Below are 21,942 nucleotides of genomic sequence, written 5' to 3' on the forward strand. Positions count from 1 at the left end.
CTTTTTCTAATTGATGCACAAGGGTTAAAGACAAAGAAAGGACACACTTAAAAACACAGTAAAGACCAACAACATTTATTGCAGTTTACTTAGGCATATTAAAGGCAATTTTATTTTGTAAAAATACTATGAAAAAAATCTCAACAGCATAAAACAGAAAAAACAAGTGCTTTGTGTTTTAATAAGACAACTATAAATACATATTTACAATTTAAAGTCAAGTTCAACCTCGTTTCAAACAGTTAAAAAAAAAAAAAAAATTAATAAAGTGTGACGATGACAAGGATTACATGATGACAATTACATACCCAGGCAAAGCCCCGAACACAATCGGAGGTCACTGTAGTTGTTTCGTTGTAAAACTGCTTGTTGATTTTGATGTAATGCATTTCTCACTTAATACATCTATATTTGAGGTATGGAAATAAAATAAAAAATAAAAAAAGGTATGGAAAAATAATATTTAAAAAAATAAAAGCCTGCTTTAAAAACCACACACAAACACTCTTCAGAGAGTGCTTGATTATGTATTAGAGCGTAGACAGAAATTCGTTCACCTGTAACAAAACAGAACACAATAAGCAAGTAAATTAACTGGACATTAAATCATCACCATAATACTTTTTTTTCCTCTCTTTTCTTCAAGAAGACTAGATGTCATCATACTGTATAATTACTCTTCTTGCACATCAGCAAAAGCAAGTCAGGCTAAACTCAATTTGTATTTACCTTGTCAACCACTTCCTGCTGCTTAATTCTGTCATTCTTGAAGTCATCGTTAACATCCAGCACCAGAACAGGGAGATCCTTCAAGTACTCAAAATCAAGCCTTGGGAGAGGAAGGAAAAAAAAAACCCAGCAGTGTTAATGAACAGCAGAATTCACCATATTTTAAAACGATAAATATTTGGATCATAATCTACATTGTTTAGCAAACGACAAATGTCTCTTGTTTTAATGACCAAAAATTCACTATGTGAAGTGTCTCATTGCTCAGGATCAACTCTAGGGTCTCTGTGATTGATTGGTCGAGCTCTCTTCTCAGATTTTTGCACTGAACAACCAACTCTAGATGTCATCTGGATATCCTTTATCAATACCTTCATCCATTTTCTGTACCACTTATCCTACACAGGGTCACGGGGAGCCTGGAGCAGGAGACTTGGGGCACAAGGTAGGGGACACCCTGGACCATCCATTCACACACACACTACGGACAATTTAGAGATGCCAATCAGCCTACAAAGCATGCTTTGGTCTGGGGGAGGAAACCGGGATAACCAGGAGGAAACCCTGGAAGCATGAGGAGAAAATGCAAACTCCACGCACGCAGGACAGAGACAGGAATCGAATCCCCAACCCTGAAGGTGCAAACGTGCTAACCACTAAGCCACCATGATATCCTTTATTTATTGTTTAAAATATTTATTAAAATAAATAACTAAAATAAAATAAAAAATAAGTCTGGCAGCAAAACACACGCACACACAAAAAGACAACCTGAATCAGGATATTGAAGATTGAATATTTATATTCGGAATACTATAGCCATTTAACAAGTAACTATTTGGCCACTAGTTGGCTTTACGGCCTTCAGTAATGGTGGCTATATAATGTTTACATAACTCAACAACCTTATTTTATTTATCTAGCTAATGTTAGCTACTTTGTGAGTAACTACTCTAGCAAAGATTGCCACAATAGTAAATATTTCATTTCTGTGTTCTGCATTTACGTTACAAAACTGTCACAATACTGAGAAAAATATTGGGGAAAAATTCATATTTATTGCAATATTTTTAAATTCTTTAGGTCAACTGGATCTTAATAAACTGTGATGAGAGAAAATGGGAGACTAATTTCTTATATAATGATGAACTCACTGTGTAGTTCTGTTATAGAGCCAACACTCATGTTTATAGTGAAGTTTCTCCAAGTACTCCAGAGGAATTCCCAGCTCCTCCTCACGACCTCGGCATTTAAGACGTTGCATACACCTCTGCAACACAAATTGACTGAAGTTAGGCTTTCTGAGTGAAATTCAATTCTTTTCCCAGCACAACCAGTGTCTTTTTCCAGTTCAACTCAGATCAAACATACATGCTCAACTATGTCACATAAGCATTGAAGAAAATGAATCCAACCTATGTGAAATGATGTATTCCTTTGTGCATGCCTGGGTTGTGTCAGGCTATATAAGCTATCTATTCGTGTGTGTGTAATATGCTCAGTTTGTGTAGGTGTGAAAATCTCGAGAAGATCCCAAATACACATTTTTAATCATTACAAGTACAGTCCCCACCGAAAGTATTGGAACAGAAAGGCCAATTCTATTGTTTTCGCTATATATTGAAGACATTTTTATTTTAGATCCAAAGATGAATACGAGCCATTTCCTCATATTTACATCTAGATGTGTTAAACAACTTAGAAAATGGCACCTTTGGTGGCAGACCAAATTTTTAGGTGAGCAAAAGTATAGGAACAGATAGTCTTAAAGTAAAGAACACAATATTTAGTTGCATATTCCTCGCTTGCAATAACTACATCAAGCCGGTGACCTACTGACATCACCAAATTGTTGCATTTTTTCTTTTGTGTTGCTTTTCAGGCTTGTACTGCAGCTTCTTTCAGTTGTTGTTTGCATTGAGGGGTTTGTATGCTCAGCTGGGTGTGGTGATTGCCAGTCTAAAACCTTCCTAAAAAGGTGAGATTGTAAAATTGCAAATATTAAGAAATATGAGGGATATATACCAATACCATGAGATTTTTAAACTACATATAGTGTGACAAATGTTTAGCCATGCTACTTGAGTGTTTGCTAACTTTACACTAGTTTCTAATTTCCATTATTTTATTCCCCTGCTCAGACTTGTTGTGCTCCCTTTGTAAGCTATTTGGAACTAATTACAAAAAGACAAGACACTATCGATTTCTCCATTTCCCTGTTTGGCACTTGCTGTTGAAGGACATGAGCCTGTAATTTTTATTACCTAGCAAAAGACATACTGGTGTAACATTAGTGAGCATTGGATACTTGTAGACATCTGCTATCGGCCAATATGGCTTACACTTAATGTTAAATTCAGAAATGCTAATATGATAAATCAACCATAAGAACTTATCTGACCCTCTTAGCTCAGCAGACACAAAATATCCACCCTCAGGCCTTTTGTGTAATTGTTAGTCACAACCATATATTAGACATTGCCAACATATTAAAACACACCATACCTCAGGATCGGCTCGCAAATAGATTATGGCATCAAGCTCAAGGTCAGACTCAAACTGAGAGTGAAGCCAGCTATGAAAGTCTTGGTAGATGGCAAACTCAGTCTCGGTGAAGTCTCCAGACTCGAATAGGTTTGAAGCAAATACGTATCTGCAAAAATAAATACTATTTGCTTAAAATTCACATATTACGCACAATAAAAACATGCAAAGTACACGGGTCCAAGGTCCCTCCTTTCTTTCACTAGGTACCTGTCACTGTAGACCGAGCGCTCATAGAACTGGACTGGATGCTCAGCCTGTTGCAGCTTGGCAGAGGCGGGCTGAAGTTGGGCACGAACGCGGCTTAGGCAAGCGTAGGTCTGGAAGGTGTAGGACCAGCGGCTGGGCTTGTCATACAACATCTGCAACAGGTTGCCTCCACTCTTTTGGGACGTGGTCAGCTCCTAAAGAGGACAAGAGTATTTCAGGCAAGGAAATCATAATCTGTATAGGTTATACAAATGTAACAAAAACACTATGTGGACATTACACTTCACTCCGCTTTAGATTTTTATCCTGTACAGCTGACCATGGGATAAGGAAACATGTATAGTCTTACATCAGTGATACTCCCATTTACTGTTACTCTAATCAGCGTCACTGTCTCATTTGTACCACAGATCTATAATAACAGAATCCTTTAAATGTAATTCTTGCTCATGCTAACATTAGTCTTTGCTACTAATTTGAAACAGTTGTGTAAGAACATTGAGTTACTCATATGCTCTCATACTTAGCTTAATTACAACCCCAAATTTCAGTGTAGCTAAAGTAAAATAATCAGCTAGCATTAGAAATTATTCTAAATTCCTGTTTATAAACAGCATTTAAAAAGATCCACTCAATAAATGTTAAACTCTTAGCTTGATACAAATATTCATACAATGAATATAGCCTGTCAACGTAAATGCAAGGCTAGTTTTCTGTTTATTTAAAATGAGCGACTGAAAATGCATAAAAACTGCACTGAATGAACATGCTAAGTAATCACAAAGTTAACAGTGAGCAAAAATTTTTTACATTCCAGCCATTATCTGGCCCCTCTAGTTTCCTCACCTGGTCGTCGGATTTCTTACTCTGTGTAGCTTATTTCCACTCAAAGAAATCGCATACGCAACATGAGCTCAGTGGAAGAAAGCGAGTATCAGGATGTCATACCTCAAACTCGTTCTCCGTAGTCTGAACATTGCACCACTTGCCAATGGGCTCAGGGATCACTTCCCATTCCTCCGATTCTCTTTCCAACAAGCGCACAAAGGTCGACTTGCCTGCAGCTATCCGAGAAATGGAGGTTAAGTTACTTAATTCCAAAAATGCACAATTCTTGTGTATGTAGAACCACAAAACAGTGATCAAGTATAAATAACAATGCAATTATTTTCAAAATATGATACCAACAAAGACAATGTGCCTTCCTAAAGGCATGACACCACACGTAGAAACAAAATTTTTGTTGGTTTTGTGTGTGTTTTGTTTTTATTTTATGTTTTTTTTTTTTGGGGGGGGGGGGGGGGGGTGCTTGTTTCCTTTTATATATATATATATATATATATATATATATATATATATATATATATATATATATATATATATATATATATATATATATATATATATATATATATTAATAAAATAAGTTGATAAGTAAATTAAATCATTTCAATTTTATACTGCTGCACATTTTCTTCATTACATAAAGAAATAAAATGTTCTGTCTGTAAGTTTCTCTTGTTTCTTCATAATGAACTAAAACATTTAATTTCCATCAAACAAATACAAACAAAAACATTATTAAGTAAGAAGAAGCCCCACTTGCATAAATCAATGAAAATTTATAAGTTCCCATCAAATTCAGGATCTCAGCAATCAAACAACAAAGACTGAAATAGCCATCTATTGTCTTTAATATATATATATATATATATATATATATATATATATATATATATATATATATATATATATATAAAGTTTATTATATTTACTTCATTTTTATCCTTCAATTTAACAATAGCTTTAATTGAAAAGTTGAGCATTTAAGTGTGCAGTTTTAATGAAACTGTATTGTGTAATGATGCTACACAAATTGTAAACAGAGAAGTTATTCAAAGAAATTGTTAGGAATTTCACAATGAGGGCTGAAAATATTGTCGTGTTTTATGAAAATGTTTCGTTGTTGTTTGTTTTTTTAAAAATAATATTGTATTATTAAACACTGGATGTTGAGGTAATTAACTTAACACTTCCCGCGTATTTGTGCTTTTATTTGGCGCCAAACAAACGAGTTTGAAATTGTATCAGGTCAAAAAACCCGCGGTTATCTTCATGCAAAGCCAAACAGTTTAAATAAACTAAGCTGTTATATTATATATATATATATATATATATATATATATATATATATATATATATATATATATATATATATATATATATATATATATTTACTAACAGGTTAAGTAAACTTAGCCAAAATTATCACAAATGTTACGATAACTCAAACTTACCAATGTTTCCTTCAATGGATATCTTCTTAGCTCTCTTTTCAAAACTGCTGTTGAAGTCAGGCTGGGAGCACATTCTCTTCGGGGGAGTCGCCATAACAGGAAATGCAGGTCGCTGTTATAAATTAACCATAAAATGTTTTTTAAATTAATATTAAACCCGCTGCACTGTCAGCCAGGCCAGGTGTCTGAACTGAGTAAATCTTTGAAAACCCACCAAGAGCTGGGGACAAGCTGACCTCGTGCGCAGGCACGTCATATCCGGTTATTAGAGCACGCCCCAACAATAAGTTCAAAGAGAAACGTGGTTTATGATTTACATGTTGACAAAAATTCTGTCATGGCACTATAATTTCTGTAATTTCATTCATTCTCGTGATTTCTGGAATGATTTTGAAAACTGGTTCTCCTCAAAAAGTTCAGTTACGTTTCGTTCATTTTGTTTTTTTACACGATCAAATGTAGTATTAGTGAAGAAGACTATTTTTTCTTTCTTTTTATTTTCCTTTTTCTTTCTTTTAAATCTGTATTAAACATATTAAAGTAACAAACAGGCATTGTCACTGTTGAGCACACCAACACTAAATCCAAGCAGCATAGTTTAACAAGTAGACCTACAGAAAAAAAATACTTATAAAGAAATCTATAACACAAAAATAAATTCAGCTTAAGGTGGGTTAATCAAGGTATATCACAAGTAATTCAGAAAGTCTTAACACATTCTGCTTTTTCAGTTGTTTTAAGGATTGAAAGGAAAAATTCCAGTCATTTTAGAGGTGAAAACCACTGCTAACCCAGAAGAACATCTGAAGTTTGACAAAACACATCTTTATGATCCTCAAACCTTTTGTGAGAATGTTCTGAGAACTGATGAGACGAAAGTGGAACTGTTTGGAAGACAGGGGTCCCCATTACATCTGGCATAAACCAAACACAGAATTCTACAAAAAGAACATCATACCTACGGTCAAGCATGGTGGTGGACGTGTGATGGTGTGGGGATGCTTTGCTGCTTCAGGGCCTGAGCAACTTGCAATAATTGAGGGAAACATGAATTCTGCTATCTACCAGAAAATCCTAAAGAAGAATGTCTGGGCTTCAATCTGTAAATTGAAACTCAAGCTCAATTGGATTATGCAGCAAGACAGTGATCCAAAGCTTAGGAGTAAGTCCTAGTCCTAGAAGTAAATGAAAATCTGATCTCGAAAACATTTGGTTGCAGTTATTGCTAGTAAAGGTGCCACATTGTTTTTGGCACAACGTTTCCACATTGGTGGTAGGTGTTGGATAACGTTTTTGTTTCAATAGAAAAAAAAAAAGTAAAATAAAAACTGTATTGTGTGTTTACACCGGTTGCCTTTGTTTTATGTTGTATTTGAAGATCTACTTCAGTCTAGTTTGATTTAGTATGAGATATGCACAAAAACAGAAGAAATCAGGAATGCAAATGCATTTCCACAGCACTGTATTCATCCATTTTCTATACCGCTTATCCTACAGGGTTGCAGGGAACCTGGAACCTATCCCAGGGAACACAGAACAGGCTCTAGGCAGTGTCAATCCATCGCAGGACACAATACACATTCATACACTCAGAACATGCAAACAACGCACACACGGCCGGAACCGATCACCCAACGCTGGAAGTGTGAGGCGAACGTGCTAACCACTAAGCCACCATGCACCTTAGTATGGATGTGTGTATATATATGTTTCCTCACTCCTCCGTCCTCCAGAAATCGATCAGCGTCAACCATCTTGAAGGACTTATCAGTTCTCTAATTGCACCGCGAGGAGGCGAGGAATGTGGAGTGCGGAAGCTTCCAGGGGAGCTAGGAGCAAGGATACACAGGTGATATATACGGAAGTGTTTCTTGTCGAAAACCTGACGCACGTATAAATTCCCCACTCTTCCACATGTATCTTCCACACTCACAAACAAAAAGTCTGATGATGTGATGGAATTTTGTATGAAATCTAATTAAATAATAATATGTTTACAATGAGTATTGTAATTAATTGATCCGTGCATGTTTGGATATGCAAAGCTGTACAAAAGATGCGATAATTTATGTATTGCTTATTAATTCATTGTTGAATAACCCAGACATTTCACATACTATCAGTGCATTTTGCTTTATTAAGAATGTCGTTATTAACCAAGCTCCAACAACATTACGGCAAATCCCTGAAGCGCAGTGAGGTCATCCAGCTGAGTGCAGTTATTAATTGATGTCGCTTTGAAGTGACGTTTGAGAGAGCGAGGATATTCCATTCGACTTGCTTCGAATCCTCTCTCCTCGCATCTCATCCTTACATTCGCCTCCTAAGGGGGTGGAGCTAAGACGCAAGGAAAGGAAGCAAGGGAAGGATATGAGGATGCACAAATAAGAAATTGGTGTGTTCGACTGCATGCAGCTCTGTGCAGACCGATCGGTGGCTGACTTGTAGCAGGGCAGGCCGGTTAGAATTTTTGTCCGACTTCACAGTGACGTATGACATCAAAGTACCGCGATAGCGATATGAGAGCTCCTTCAGCCAGTGCACCGTCTCCGAGCTCTGATGATGACACAGCTATTTCACGATTGGCCAGACTCACCAACTACACCAATGATATGCTTCCATCTATCTATCCATCCATCTTCTACCACTTACTCCTTCTTCAGGGTCGCGGGGGAACCTGGAGCGTATCCCAGGGAGCATCGGGCACAGAGCAGGGTACACCCTGGACAGGGTACCAGTCCATCGCAGGGCACAGTCACATACACACTCATTCATACACTATGGACACTTTAGACACGCCAATCAGCCTGCCATGCATGTCTTTGGACTGGGGGAGGAAACCAGAGTACCCGGAGGAAACTCCCACAGCACGGGGAGAACATGCAAACTCCACACACACAGGGCCCCGGCGGGAATCGAACCCCGGAGGTGTGAGGCGAACGTGCTCCGATAATATGCTTTTCATGTTTAATCTGACACCTTCAGTTCCACTAAGGCTCCCAAATCCGTATTTTTTTACAACAGTAAAAACCCTTTTCATGTAATCTTAATGTAATATTGTGTCATGTTTATCAAAATAAAACTTATAAAAAATATAAACCCCACTTTATTGGTTTTTAAATAATACAAGCTTATGTTGAACTCTCTTCTTGTACATACTGGCACTGTATTAACTTAACCTATTCAGTGAAAAGTGTTTCTGGCTGCTACATGAAAAATTAAAATGTCTGTTTATCTGAGAAATATTACATCTAATCCACTTTGTCTGCGATAAAGAAAGCAAACACTGCACAAACATCACTATGGGAAGCTGAAAGTGTCCGACTTGAAGGGTCCGTTTTCAACTCCTTGAAAAGTACTCTTTATTTATTTGCTATGAATATCTAGTGTGTGTGTATCTATCTATTTATTTATTTATTTATTTATTTATTTATTTATTATTGTTATTCTAACTATTTTTTCCCGTCAAGCTGCTGCCTACACTCCAGTAGGTGGCGATAATACACCTTAAGTTGGTTTGCCAACCGCCATTAAAACCAAAAGAAGAAGAAGAAGAAAAAGAAGAAGAAGAAGAAAAAGAAGAAGAAGAAGAAAAAGAAGAAGAAGAAGAAAAAGAAGCAGAAGAAGAAAAAGAAGCAAAAGAAGAAGAAGAAGAATTCTGATTGGCTACCTGCTGCTGTGACAAACCATTAGCGAAGTTACCTGTTCTTTCCTGAGAGATACGACTTCATTCACGGACACTCTTCATATGAGTCATACATTTTGCCATTTGTTGATAGTTTTTTGGCACGGCTTTGCCTCCATACAGAGGTTGCAGGTAACACTGCGTTTGCCACGGAATCCACACATTTTAAGCGCGAGTGGTGGTGGTGTTTGTAAATAAGAGAAAATGTATGTGTGTATTATATATATATATATATATATATATATATATATATATATATATATATATATATATATATATATAAATAAAATCATCCATCCATCCATCTTCTACCGTTTACTCCTTTTCAGGGTCACGGGGAACCTGGAGCATATATAATATAATAATATTCACACATGCGATATATATAAATTGTACCTGTGGTGCTCCTTCATTTTCGATGGGTGCTTCTAACTTTTTAAAGTTGGGTGCACCAGTGCTACCAAGTAAAAAAAAGTTGTGATGTGTCGTTCATAAATGATTCGTTCATTTTGAACGAATCTTTAATATGATTCGGGAACAACCAGTTGTTTCAGAGTGATTTGTTAATTTTTTGACCGTGCATGTGCAGCAACATCCCCATAGGTTCTGTACCAGAAAAGGAAATGATTAGTTCACCTCTTGAGTCTTCGGGTTCAAGTCGTTTGTTCATGATGTCACAGCCCCACTGCATTCAGCCTATGGGACGGTCACATGATGAACAAACGATTCAAACCAAAGACTCGAGAGATGAACTAAAATAATTTCTGTTTCGCGGGAACAGACATGACAAAAGAAGGACTCGGATCGGGAGATGAGGTGAACTAACAGACTGCATAGAATGAAGATCCAGCTAAGCTATTAATTAATAATTTCTGTATCTCAAAATTTTGCCTTGGCTGCATTAGCCTATAATTTATTTAATAGTTTATTTAATAGTTTATTAAGCACTAAGTGTGTTGGGGATTTTAACATGTAACATTTTACTTATATTCTGCTGAAATGAACGAAATGACTTTAAAAAAAAAACAAAGATTTGTTCATTTTGCTGCACAAGATTCAAAGATCCGAGTCAGTAAAATGACTTCCCTTCACTAGTGTTATTAATGAGGTACATGCTAGTACTTGTTTGACACACTTCCTGCTCAGTGCATGAAAACCCGAAGTCGTATGGGCCCATCTGGCAAGTCGGGGCCCCAGGACAGGCTGGCTCTGCAAGCTAACGTGATTTATGCTCTCTACTTTCTGAAAGAAGAGAAAGTATCTTGAAGTGCATTCTGTCCATATAAGCAATATGAAAGTACATTTTATTTATTGCATCATTTGAGTTATTAGAACTATAAACAGGACTCAGATCAAATACCACTATATTCTTAGATCATATGTACTTGTATATACAGTAGCAACCTCAAATTAAGCACTAATGTTATATATTATGTGGAAATTGCAGGTTACAGCTTGGTAGTTGAGGTCATTAACTGAATCATTACAGCTTCAATATTCACACACAGAGATGCAATAAGAAAGATAATTAATGTCTTTCCCAAGCTAAATGTTTTGTAGATCTTTTAATTCTGTTTTACTGTGTAATATTCAGTGAGGAATCTCTCCTGCTGAGCTGTCGGAGCATGAAAGTGTAATGTTAGATGTAGCTAGGCACGCTGTTTTTTGAAGTCAAATTGAACTAGTTTTGGAATAAGGTTACAGGTAGAAAAAAACATAACCTTGGAGAGAGAGAACCAGGATGTCTAACAGCCTGTCCCAGAATCCACACCATAGACACCACTTTGAAGAAAATAACAATTTTGTAGTTGTAGAAGATGTCAATCACAACCATCACCAAAACAAGACAATACCAAAGAATAATCAAAGAAAAAAAGGGGGGACAACAGCTTCAGGGGAGGGCCAGGCCAAAATAACAAACAAATATATCTAACAAACACAAAAGAAAAGCATAAAAATAAGGAAAATAAATTACAAGAACCCTTACCTTTCTCCCTGTCTAATCATAGACAAGGAGAAAAGCCAACAAAAATGGCACCCTCCCTCTACATTCTCGAAACAAGAAAGAAATAGAAATATTGAGCAAACACTTCTGCTCCAGCACAAACTCCAGCGCTCACTCAGTCAGAAACAAAACAACACAACATATAAATCAACTCTGGATTCTGGGAACCAGGAGGAAGGCCTCATCCTCGTTCTAGGGAGTCTCTCTCTCTTCTCCACAGAGCCAATGTGGCTTGTGTCTCTGCTCCTCCCACATACCATCCAGTCACCTCCAAAGTGGACTAATTAGGTCCAGCTCGTCGGCACACCTGCATGATGATAGAGGGAAGAGAAAGAGGGCAAAGAACAAAACACACATCCAAAGCACAATATTCACAAACAGAAACACAAACACACCATTATACATAAAAACGTCCCTGGGACAGTTGTAATAAACCTAATAAACATAGGCTTTGGTAAAGAAACAGAACGTGTAAGTGCAGACAGTATGTCTACATACACAACCATTTCTGTTGTAAGATACATTATATGGCCAAAAGTATGTGGACAGCGGCCCATCACACCTGTATGTGCTCGTTCCAAAATCATGCCCATTAATACCGAGTTGGTCCCCTATGTCCTGTTATAATAACCTCAAGTTTCCTGGGAAGGCTTTCCACTAGATTTTGGAACCTGCTGTGTGGATTCTTGGTCTTTAAACTGCAAGAGCATTATTAAGGTCTGGCACTGATGTCAAGTGAGGAGGTGTGCAATTGGGATTTTAGTTCATCCCAAAGGTGTTCAGTGGGGTTGAAGTCAGGGTTCAGTGCAGGAGTTCTTCCACTCCAACCTTGCAAACCATCTCTTAATGGACCTTGTTTTGTGCACAGGGGCATTGTCATGCTAGAACAGATTTGTGGCCTTTATTTCCAGTGAAGTGAAATCTTAATGCTACATAATACAAAGACATTCTAGACAATTGTGTTCTTCCAGTTTTGTGGCAAAAATTTAGGGAAGGTTCTCATATGGGTGTGATGGTCAGGTGTCCACAATCTTTTTCCCATATAGTATATATTGTAAAGATTGGGAGAGGGAAAATATGATTATAAAATGGTTAATGAGAAAAATCACAAATTTGTGCACACAAAACCTACGAGAAAGATGTCAAATTAACCACTTTTCCCATGTCTGAAGTTTTGGGGCTGCTTTCAGGTATTTTTGTATCTTGGCACAGGCCAGTTTACAGCGGAACAGCCATGTAACAGACCTATTTATAGTTAAATAATGGGAAAGATTTGGAGAGAATGGATAGTTGCACAAGGCCTCCCATGTCATGCAAACACACAAGATGAGATGTATGGCCCAGAATAGAATAGAGTTTAACTGTCTTCAGAAAATTTTATTCTTCATCTAACATCATGTCGATTCTGGCATCTTTTTGAGCTAGCATTAGCTACTTTCCTCTGAAGCGATTTAGCATAATTGCAACAGCTAAAAAGTTAGCTATCTAGCTAAAAGAACTATAGTTCACCACACCAGTCTTAACCGTAAAATAACATTTTATACACTTATTGAACATAAAATGGAGGTCATAAATGACAACTGTTTGAATAAATGACACACACTATGGTGGTTTGTGAAGTTTTAAGTCGTACCAAGCTAGCTAAGTCTATGAAGAAAACTAACGCTAGTTTGATAGCAGTATACTTTACGATAGCGCACTGACGTACCCTTCTGTTTTTTCCCCCGTATCAAATATACAATATACAATTATTTTATTTTAGGTAAAATATTAACGGCAAATTAACACCAATTGTATTTGATAAAACACTTTAAGACATTTGAACAATCTCGCCGGTATGACGAGGTGGCCGAGTGGTTAAGGCGATGGACTGCTAATCCATTGTGCTCTGCACGCGTGGGTTCGAATCCCATCCTCGTCGACATTCTTTATTTTTCATTTATTTAAAAACAAAACACTAAAACCAAACTTTCTTACTTAAATACGCATATTAGGCAACCTCTTTTAGATTTCATAACAAAACAATATTATTTATTTTCATGAAATATTCTTACATTCACCTTAGTTATTATGAACATACAACAGTCAAAAGCCTTTCCTCTGTGGTGTGTGTGTGTGTGTGTGAATAAGAAAATCACATTGTGTTTATATCACATTGTTACAATTTTGAAATGTCTGGAACATATTTGTCTGATACTGTACCACACTGCTGTTGAATTCTTTATTCTGATTGGTCAGAAGATGTTCATTAATTTTTTATAACAGTGGCACTGACAATAGTTTTAACTTCCAGTCAAATCACAGATTTATATTTATTTGCTCATTCTACTACACAGGAATTCACAGGGACTTGTATGTGTAATTGAATCAAATGTGTAATAATAAACTATTTTAAAACATGCTGTTATTTAATAAACAAAATGGTATGGTATGGTGAAGCTTTCTGTACGGAGACATTTATTAACAATTAAAGCTTAAATTTTTAAAATATGATCTTAAAACTCTGGTTCCACCGTTTGAGCCTCTTCCTGTCACAGCTCCTTTTCCTGCCTCCTTTTTCTTCCCCAGTATCACATTGTTGTAGCCGTCATGAAATTCAGTCAGCTCTATCCATTTTTCTGTATCTATTTTTCTTGAAACTGTACAGATTTGAAAAACAAATGAGAACAAAATCAGTAAGGTACTGCAAATAAAGACGTCTTTGAAATAATAGAAAAATAAAATAAAAAAAATGAATGCAATGCCTGGTCCAAGAACATTCTCAGTTAATCATTAGGCCTATTTTAATAAATATTTTGTTTGTTTGTTCAATAAAATACAGTATTTAATATAGTTATCATTGAGTTTATTTTCACATATTAAAATTGTAATTGTATATTTATACATTAGGGTAATCAAATTAGCTCCAGTTTAAGAACCATAAAGTCACTTCCAAAACTATTGGAACAGCAAGGCCAATACTTTGGTTTGTGCTATACATCAAAGATGCAGTTATAGCAAGCAAGGGATATGCCACCAAATATTAAGTGTCATTTACTTTAAGTTACTTCAAGCCTTATCTGTTCCTATACTTTTGCTTACCTACAAATTTGGTGGTCTAATAGAAAATGTTCAGTGTTGCAGTGTGCAATGTTCAATGTCGCTTAACACATCCACATGTAAATACCAGGAAATAAAAGCTAAAATTCTAAACTCTCTTCTCATATCCATCTTTTAATCTAATAGCCAAGTGTCTTCAGCAAAAACAACTGAATTGGCCTTGTCTTTCCAGTAGTTTTGGAGGGGACTGTATGTGTTATAACCCTATAATCTACCTGAGGACAGTATATTAGGTATAAGCTGCATTTTTCCTATGTATGGGATTTAATGAAAATACAGTATGAAGGAAGCTTTGGTAGATAAAACCACCGGCCTTTTCATAAGTGAGACATTCTAGTTATATTTAAATATTATTCCAATAATGCATTGAAAAAAAATATCTTTGTCTGAAATGCTATTTCCTACGTTCAACACAAGGTGTCACTGTTTTTAAGGTTTTAAACAGTGAGTGTCAAACTAGCAAGTGATACATTGGCGATGTCACTTCCGGGTTTTGTTGTCTGTTCACTGTACTGTTTGAAAAAGCGGTAAAAAGACATGGTTACAGCCAAATAGTATACTTGTATTTTGTAGTGCGAATCACTGGTAGCCATTTAATTAACCACCCGAACAACACTGCTGTGCAAATTACACGAGTCAGTAAACCGGACATGACGTAACACATAGACTTAATGGCAAGTTCAATGCGTTTACTAAAATACAGGTGACCTCTTTAGATGTAGAATTATTGACTGTAGCCCATTACTAAGCCATATGTCAGCATCCCTATTTCACGTTAATTAGTGGATCATCATAGGACCACCGTTGAGCATTTATTATTTGGGTGGTGGACTATTGTAGGAGTGTTTCAAGTGGAACAGTTTTGCCTGGGTTTTGAAACTCTTCATTGTCACAGTATGGTTAGGAAACAGTCCATCAAAGTAATATCTGAGGGTTTGGGTATAACTAAGAGAAACTGTGCATGGAGAAATGCACTGTAATCTCATACTGTACACCTACAAGATGTCCTAGCAGGGCCAGTAAGTCCATCACACAACTTTGCTTGATACACTCAAACCTTTGCTACACACACCAACACCCCACAACCTAGTATATGGTCCAGATATCAGCATGTCATCTAAGGTACCAATATATTTTGGGGGTTGTGCACAACAACAAAAAACTGTGAAGACAACCATTATTAAGGAAACACTCAAGGGAATTTATTTTTCCAGATAACTCCAAGTTAGAATCCATGTCATGTTAATACCCTTAATACAGTGTTTTGACAGCTTGTCTATCATCTTTGGGAAGCCATTAAAATAGAATTTTCATATTTCAATGAACTTTGTTAATTAAAAGTGCTTTCTTGCTTAGAGCCTGTTTTGACCCAAAGTGAGCCAAGCAAAAAGTGCATGAAATGTAGTACATTTTAGCAATAATAAGGAGTTTAAGAAGCAATAATAATACATTTAGCAATGAATAAGAAGTTAACAAAGAAGTAAAGATTGACGCAACAAGAAAAATATGGTTATACAGGATAGCTTTTCATTTAGATTTTGTTGGGGGGTAAACTTGTGTTTGCTAATCTCTGCTGCTTTCTTGGCTATCAAAATAAGCCAACAAAATAATAATAATTTAAAAAATCTTTGTCATGGGATACAGGTCAAGATTTCAAGCTGCAATTTCAACAGTCTGAAAAAACATACTTATATAGGATATAAACTGGTAAATTTCAGAAAAGAATGACATTAAGAGAATGACAGTTCATTGTAAAATTATAATGTGTGTGACTTGTTACACACACTGTTTTTGAGCATAGCTAATGAGGAGCATCTACCTACTCTATGCTGAAAGTTTAAACTCTTTTCGACCTGAGCTATTAGTTATTTCTTTTCCTTCCATCCTTGATCTATCACATGACAACCACTTCCATTTTTCCAGCGCTATATTAAAAGTCCTCCTGTTATCTCTAAATAAATAATACAGAAATGATCACTCTGCAAATAACCTGTTGCCATCAAAACAAATTTCTGAACAACAAAATCTTTAATAGCATTAATAGCTCTTTACATTTTTAAAGAAATGTATCCAGAACCTAACTGTATTGCCTTAAAATGTTAAACTGCAAAGTTATCAAAGGTATTTTTTTTTAAAAATTTTATTTTTTAAATTATTTATTATTTTTTTTAAAGCCAGCTCCGCAGTAATCCTAAACCAGAGTTTCTCAGCCTTTTTTCAGCCAATGACCCCTTCTGGTGTATTATCATTACCATCTCATTGTGTCACTTTTTATTAAGCACCTTAGCCAATTGTTGTCCTTCATATTTATTTATTAAAACCACTGGGGATTTTGTATTCCTAAATTTCTCCCAGTTACACTTAGTTAAACCAGTTAGATTTTGTATCATATTAACAGCACCTCTGTGATGTCACTTAAAAAAATAGTAGACCTCATAGCTATGCTTCATGGACCCAGGGGATCCCTGGACTCTAACTTTCTGCAGCTACAGCCTGCATGTGATCACATTATATTTTAAATTTCATATTTCACTGCTGGGGGCGCTAAAACATAACGTAAGTCACATATAATTTATGCAGGAATGCAGACATTGCCTTAATATACAGACTTCTCAAGCAGCAGAACTTCACACTCGATTTTATTGCAAATTTGAGGCAAATGGTAAAATCATTTACCAAAATTATTTTGGTAAAATACAAATGAAGTGCATGTTCACATTACAAATAGTCAATTCACACAGGCAAACTGTACAATATACTATGTTCTGCAATACACTGCTTTACAATAATTTGGATCAAATGGAATACTTCACTGACCAAAATTCACTGCTTGTAATTGATACAAAATTCATATAATAATCAAACACTTAGTATCAAGATACAATTTGACCTTCCTGAATGTACATATATTACAAAATGTTGGACAAATCAATATAGGCAATTTTTTTTTTTTTATATGAAAAAAATTGGGTATGGTAAAATGCACAGTCAAATCCAAAAACAAGCTTTATGTAACTTTAGGATGTATGAACAACACAGTACTAGTTCCATTAGAACCTCTAAATGTACAGTGAAATACAAATAAAATGGGACTGCATTGAGATATCTTGCTTTGTTTCCAACTGGAAACAGATTTCTGATGTTTTTTCCTCAAGTTTTCTCAAAACAGTCCAAACCTGGAATCCTTAAAATGATACAAAATACCAAAATGACATAATGAGACACAGCCAGACATGTTTGGGACACTGCTATTTCAAATAGTCATGTGGTCCTGTGCAGAATTCTCAGGCCTGTGATTTTGCAGCTTTTGTTTCAGCAGGTTTGGAGTTGGTGGTCCAGCTGTAACAGTCTGTCACATTTTTGTTGCGTGGCTCAACAGCACAGCTTGTACAGTACACAATGCCCAATGCTAGCATGACTACCATAAAGACACAGAGAGGAACTAGTAGTGCTACTAGCAACCAGCTTCTGTCTTGCTTCTTTTTGCCACCTGGATTCTGCTCTTGGCTGGAGGCGGATGGCAAACTACCCTCAAGGATTTGATGTGTCAAAGGAGTGATCCTATCAGCATCCCCATTCCTGTTTGGTGGAAGAGTTGAAGGTAAGTGGTCTTCACCTTGTGATAATATTCTGCTCTCATCCAACCACTGTTTTTTTTCATCCTTAGCATTTGAATCAGCTGGTATATTTGATGTCGTAGCATCCTTTAACCAATCTGATGTTGGGGAATTGGGGGTTTGCTCTGTCCAGCCAGGTTCTGGCGAGGTAACATAGTACTCTTGTGCTATGTCTGTAAACCAGTCTAACCCTGTGGGAAGCCAGTCTATGCTTGAAGGTTCAGTAAGCCACTCCAGAGGAATATTATCAGTCACTATGTCAGGTGTGTTACCAGATTCATCCCAAACAAGTGTTGTTGGATGAACCGGTTCAGCAGTTGGGTATTGCTCAACCATGTCTTTGGTAGGCAAACATGAATACTCATCCTGCTGCAACTCATAGCCTGCTTCACAGCTACACTCAAATCCACCTTCATAATTGTCACATATATGCTCACAAGTGCCAGTGAGTTGACACTCATCGATATCTTCACACCGCTCTGGATCATCAGGTACAGGGGAGAATCCTTCATGACAGAGACATATATAGCTTCCTGGGGAGTTCTCACAGGAGTGCTCACATTTGCCTTCATTGCATTCATTTACATCTAAGCACTCACCAAACTCAGACAGCTGATAGCCCTCATTGCAGCGGCACTCAAACGTTCCTGGTGCATTGATGCAGACGTGGGGGCATGGATGTTGTTGGCACTCATCAATATCAATGCAATTTAGACCATTCTGTGAGAGGAGGTACCCCTCTGGACACTTGCAGCGGTATCCCCCAGGACTGGGCTCACAGTCAAACTCACAGTCAGCACCATGACATGGATCCAAGGGCTGGCAGCTTTGCCCATTGTCACCTATCTTGAAATCCTCTGAACACTCACAGTAATAGTGAGAATCTGCATTCACACAGTAGTGCTCACAACCTCCATTGTCTTGCTCACACCAGTCCTTTGGAGCATCGGAACAAAGAGGTGCATCCTTGGACCATCCAACTCTTCCATCCTCATGTAGCATACAGAGCACTGACTGATCTTCTTTGGCGATGTCTGGACAAGGTAGAGTGGCCACAGATCCGTAGGGGATATGGGAGAGCAGGGTACTGAGCAGGTTGAAAGGGGTGGTGTAGCGTGCAGGTCCGTTTCCTTCACTCTGCAGAGGTAGACACATCCCTCGGTATGTGTAGTGACACAAGAAACCATCCACAGCAATCATGCATGAGCCATCCAGCCACTTAAAGTTGTTTTGGTCACTTTTACTCTTGTCTGTAGTATTGTAGGTAATGACCACACAACGAGGGGCAGTACATGCACCTGGTAATTCCTCACGTTGCCAGTTAGTGTACTCCGTGTCTTGATCTCCTGTGATCCAGGTGAAACCCCTCAGAGGACGTATGGCTGAGCACTGTCGAGGCTGTCTCTGGAGACCGATCCAGAGCCTGAGCCTGGGGCGAGGACCTTGACGCTCCCCAGCCTTCAGCAGATCCTGGATCAATGCTGCTTCCTCTGGTCGCTTCACCACAGCCAGATTGCCCCCTCTATCCTTGCAACTTCTCCAGGACTCCCGGAAAGTCTTGCGTTGGACGTGAACTGAGTAGCATCCTTCAGCGTTGCACAAACCATCCTGTTCCTGCAAGTTCTGACCCAAAATTCCCTGAGGCAGGCAAATCAATAGCACTGTAAGGAAAAGAAAAATGTATGCAGCACAGCACATCTTTCTCAGAGACTGTTCTACCTCTGCCTCTGCATCCATCCTTTGTTTAACTGGCATCTTATTTTCTTATTTTGCCTTTCAGCCTTTGGTTAGCTTTTGCAGTTGGTCATGAGATCCCTTAAAACTCTAATCTCAGCACTTTTGTCTGCAGCCTCTCTGCAAAAGAGAGACAGTGAGGGAGGGTATGGAGGTATGTTTTTGGAAGAGGGGGCGGGTAATGAGTGAGTGTGTGAGGAGGTTTTTTTTTTCTTGGGGGGGGTTATGGGGGATTTTGGACCTGTGGTTTTCTCTGGTGCCGTATGGTTTTCATAAGACTGTTTAAGGAAATCGTGTGTAGCCCCACTGACAAGCCCCCCTACTCTACCTCCAGCTCATCTATCATAATCACAAATTTGTCTGTGAACTTGGAAAATTTTCATACTGCAGCAGAATTTATGTCTTTTTATTTTTCTGCAGGTTGCAGCAGATTTATTTATTTTCCTGTGTTTTTGTATGCATTTGAATTCTTATTTTATTTTTTCTTGTTTTCTTTGTTTCTTTTAAGCAGTTTAAGTGAATATGTATTTACTTTCATGGATGAGAAGAAGTACTTAAAAATGATAGGGCACATAAATTGTTACAGATCATGCTGTATTATTAAACTTCATTATATGCACATTGTGTCATTTCATTTGTCTTTTTTGTTTCATTTTTAAAATGACACTTTTTCCCAATGCACATTTAAATGTATGAAACATTTTATGAAGAGCGAATTAAAAGTGATGGTTAACAGATTCAGTCTGGAGAGAGAAAAAATAAAGCACGATCATGCTGTGCACAAGATATCCTTTTGTCTTGGATCAGAAGCAAGCTCATAAACTTGAATATCATTAGGAGACACAGGTCCTTTATTTTGCATAGCAGGGACAGTCTGTGTCTGTTCTTTCACTCCCAATAAAGACCACAACTCTCCGCCAAAAGTCCCATCAAAAATAAATCTTTCTCTTCAAAGGACATAAACCCTGGTTCACTGTTAAAACTCTCCAACAAATGTTTCCATGTCTGTACAGTAGGGAATTACTTTCACATCCTTTCTTTCACCAGCTTTCATGTTTAAGTGTATGGACCATGCTTGACTTGGGTTCACATTTCATATTTTTAAGAACAACTATTATATCACATTTACACTAGATACGATGATGAGAAATAAAATGACCCATCAAAAGGAGATTAAAAACAGGGTTTGAGAAGCTGTTAAGCAGATGAAGATCAGAAATTGTAGTGGTGCCCGTAGTTAGCAGTAGAAATTGTCTAGCAGCCAGACAAAGCAATGACTGCTTTTGTTCTCAACTGTTTTTCTGTCTGTAAATCAAATCAACCCTCAGATACCATTTCTCCCAGGCCTGAGTTCAGTCTAAGTCTCTCTGCCTTAAGTCAAAGTGTACCTTTGTAAAATACCTCCCCAAACTACCCTATTTTCATCCAATTCAAACAGCTCAGTCCTGGCTTCATTGTTTTCCCTGGATGCCCTTAAACCAATGTGGCCTTGTTCAACATTTCCAAGAAAAGACAACCTATGAGTTTACACATAAGACAAAAACAAATTTGAAGGCAATTATAAGATCTATAAACCTAAGCCATACAAGATAACAGGCTGTATAGTAACTTTTACTTTTGTGTATATAACCCTTCTGAGATGCTGATCTTCCTGAGGCATTTTTTGTTCCAACAGCTCATATGCTGAAACACGCGTAGTGCAGACACATCTGGTCTCTATCTCACACTGCCTGTTTAGATTTGCATCTTTTCCTGAAATAAATGAAGGTTTCCAAAATGTACAAGACCTGAAGCGGTCATAACTGTGCTTATGTTTCATATGCTAGAACATTTTTTTATAACATACCGTCGGTAAACATAGTTTCCAGGAGGGTCCTCTGAATATTTTGGTCCACTGTGTAAAATCACTCTCATCTGAAGAAGATTTTTTTCTTTAATTCTATAAAGTTCTGGCAATATTTACATGAGCTTACGATATTCGGTATTCAATCAGAAGGTTCATTTGAAAACATTTTATCAGTG

The 21,942-nt window shown here is 37.2% G+C and overlaps 2 protein-coding genes and 1 non-coding gene across 3 annotated transcripts; 1 reads left to right on the forward strand and 2 right to left on the reverse strand.

Annotated features, from left to right (window-relative positions):
• Positions 1-59: 59 nt before the first annotated feature.
• Positions 60-6,032, reverse strand: zgc:110540 (deoxynucleoside kinase). The gene is made up of 7 exons (XM_017491823.3): positions 5,781-6,032; positions 4,432-4,547; positions 3,484-3,677; positions 3,235-3,382; positions 1,884-1,999; positions 730-829; positions 60-557 (listed from the first exon to the last, which is right to left on the reverse strand). The coding sequence occupies exons 1-7, from the start codon at positions 5,872-5,874 to the stop codon at positions 531-533; spliced, it is 795 nt and encodes a 264-aa protein (XP_017347312.1). The 5' UTR covers positions 5,875-6,032; the 3' UTR covers positions 60-530.
• A 7,277-nt stretch (positions 6,033-13,309) lies between these two features.
• On the forward strand, positions 13,310-13,391 carry trnas-gcu (transfer RNA serine (anticodon GCU)). Its single transcript has one exon. It is a non-coding gene; the product is annotated as a tRNA-Ser (tRNA).
• A 3,801-nt stretch (positions 13,392-17,192) lies between these two features.
• cd248b (CD248 molecule, endosialin b) lies at positions 17,193-20,056 on the reverse strand. Its single transcript, XM_017491865.2, has one exon. It carries the CDS (start codon positions 19,939-19,941, stop codon positions 17,854-17,856), a length of 2,088 nt encoding a protein of 695 aa, XP_017347354.1. The 5' UTR covers positions 19,942-20,056; the 3' UTR covers positions 17,193-17,853.
• Between the last annotated feature and the right edge of the window lie 1,886 nt (positions 20,057-21,942).

The sequence above is a fragment of the Ictalurus punctatus genome, chromosome 18 (genome assembly GCF_001660625.3).
Source record: "Ictalurus punctatus breed USDA103 chromosome 18, Coco_2.0, whole genome shotgun sequence".
NCBI classification, from domain to species: domain Eukaryota; kingdom Metazoa; phylum Chordata; class Actinopteri; order Siluriformes; family Ictaluridae; genus Ictalurus; species Ictalurus punctatus.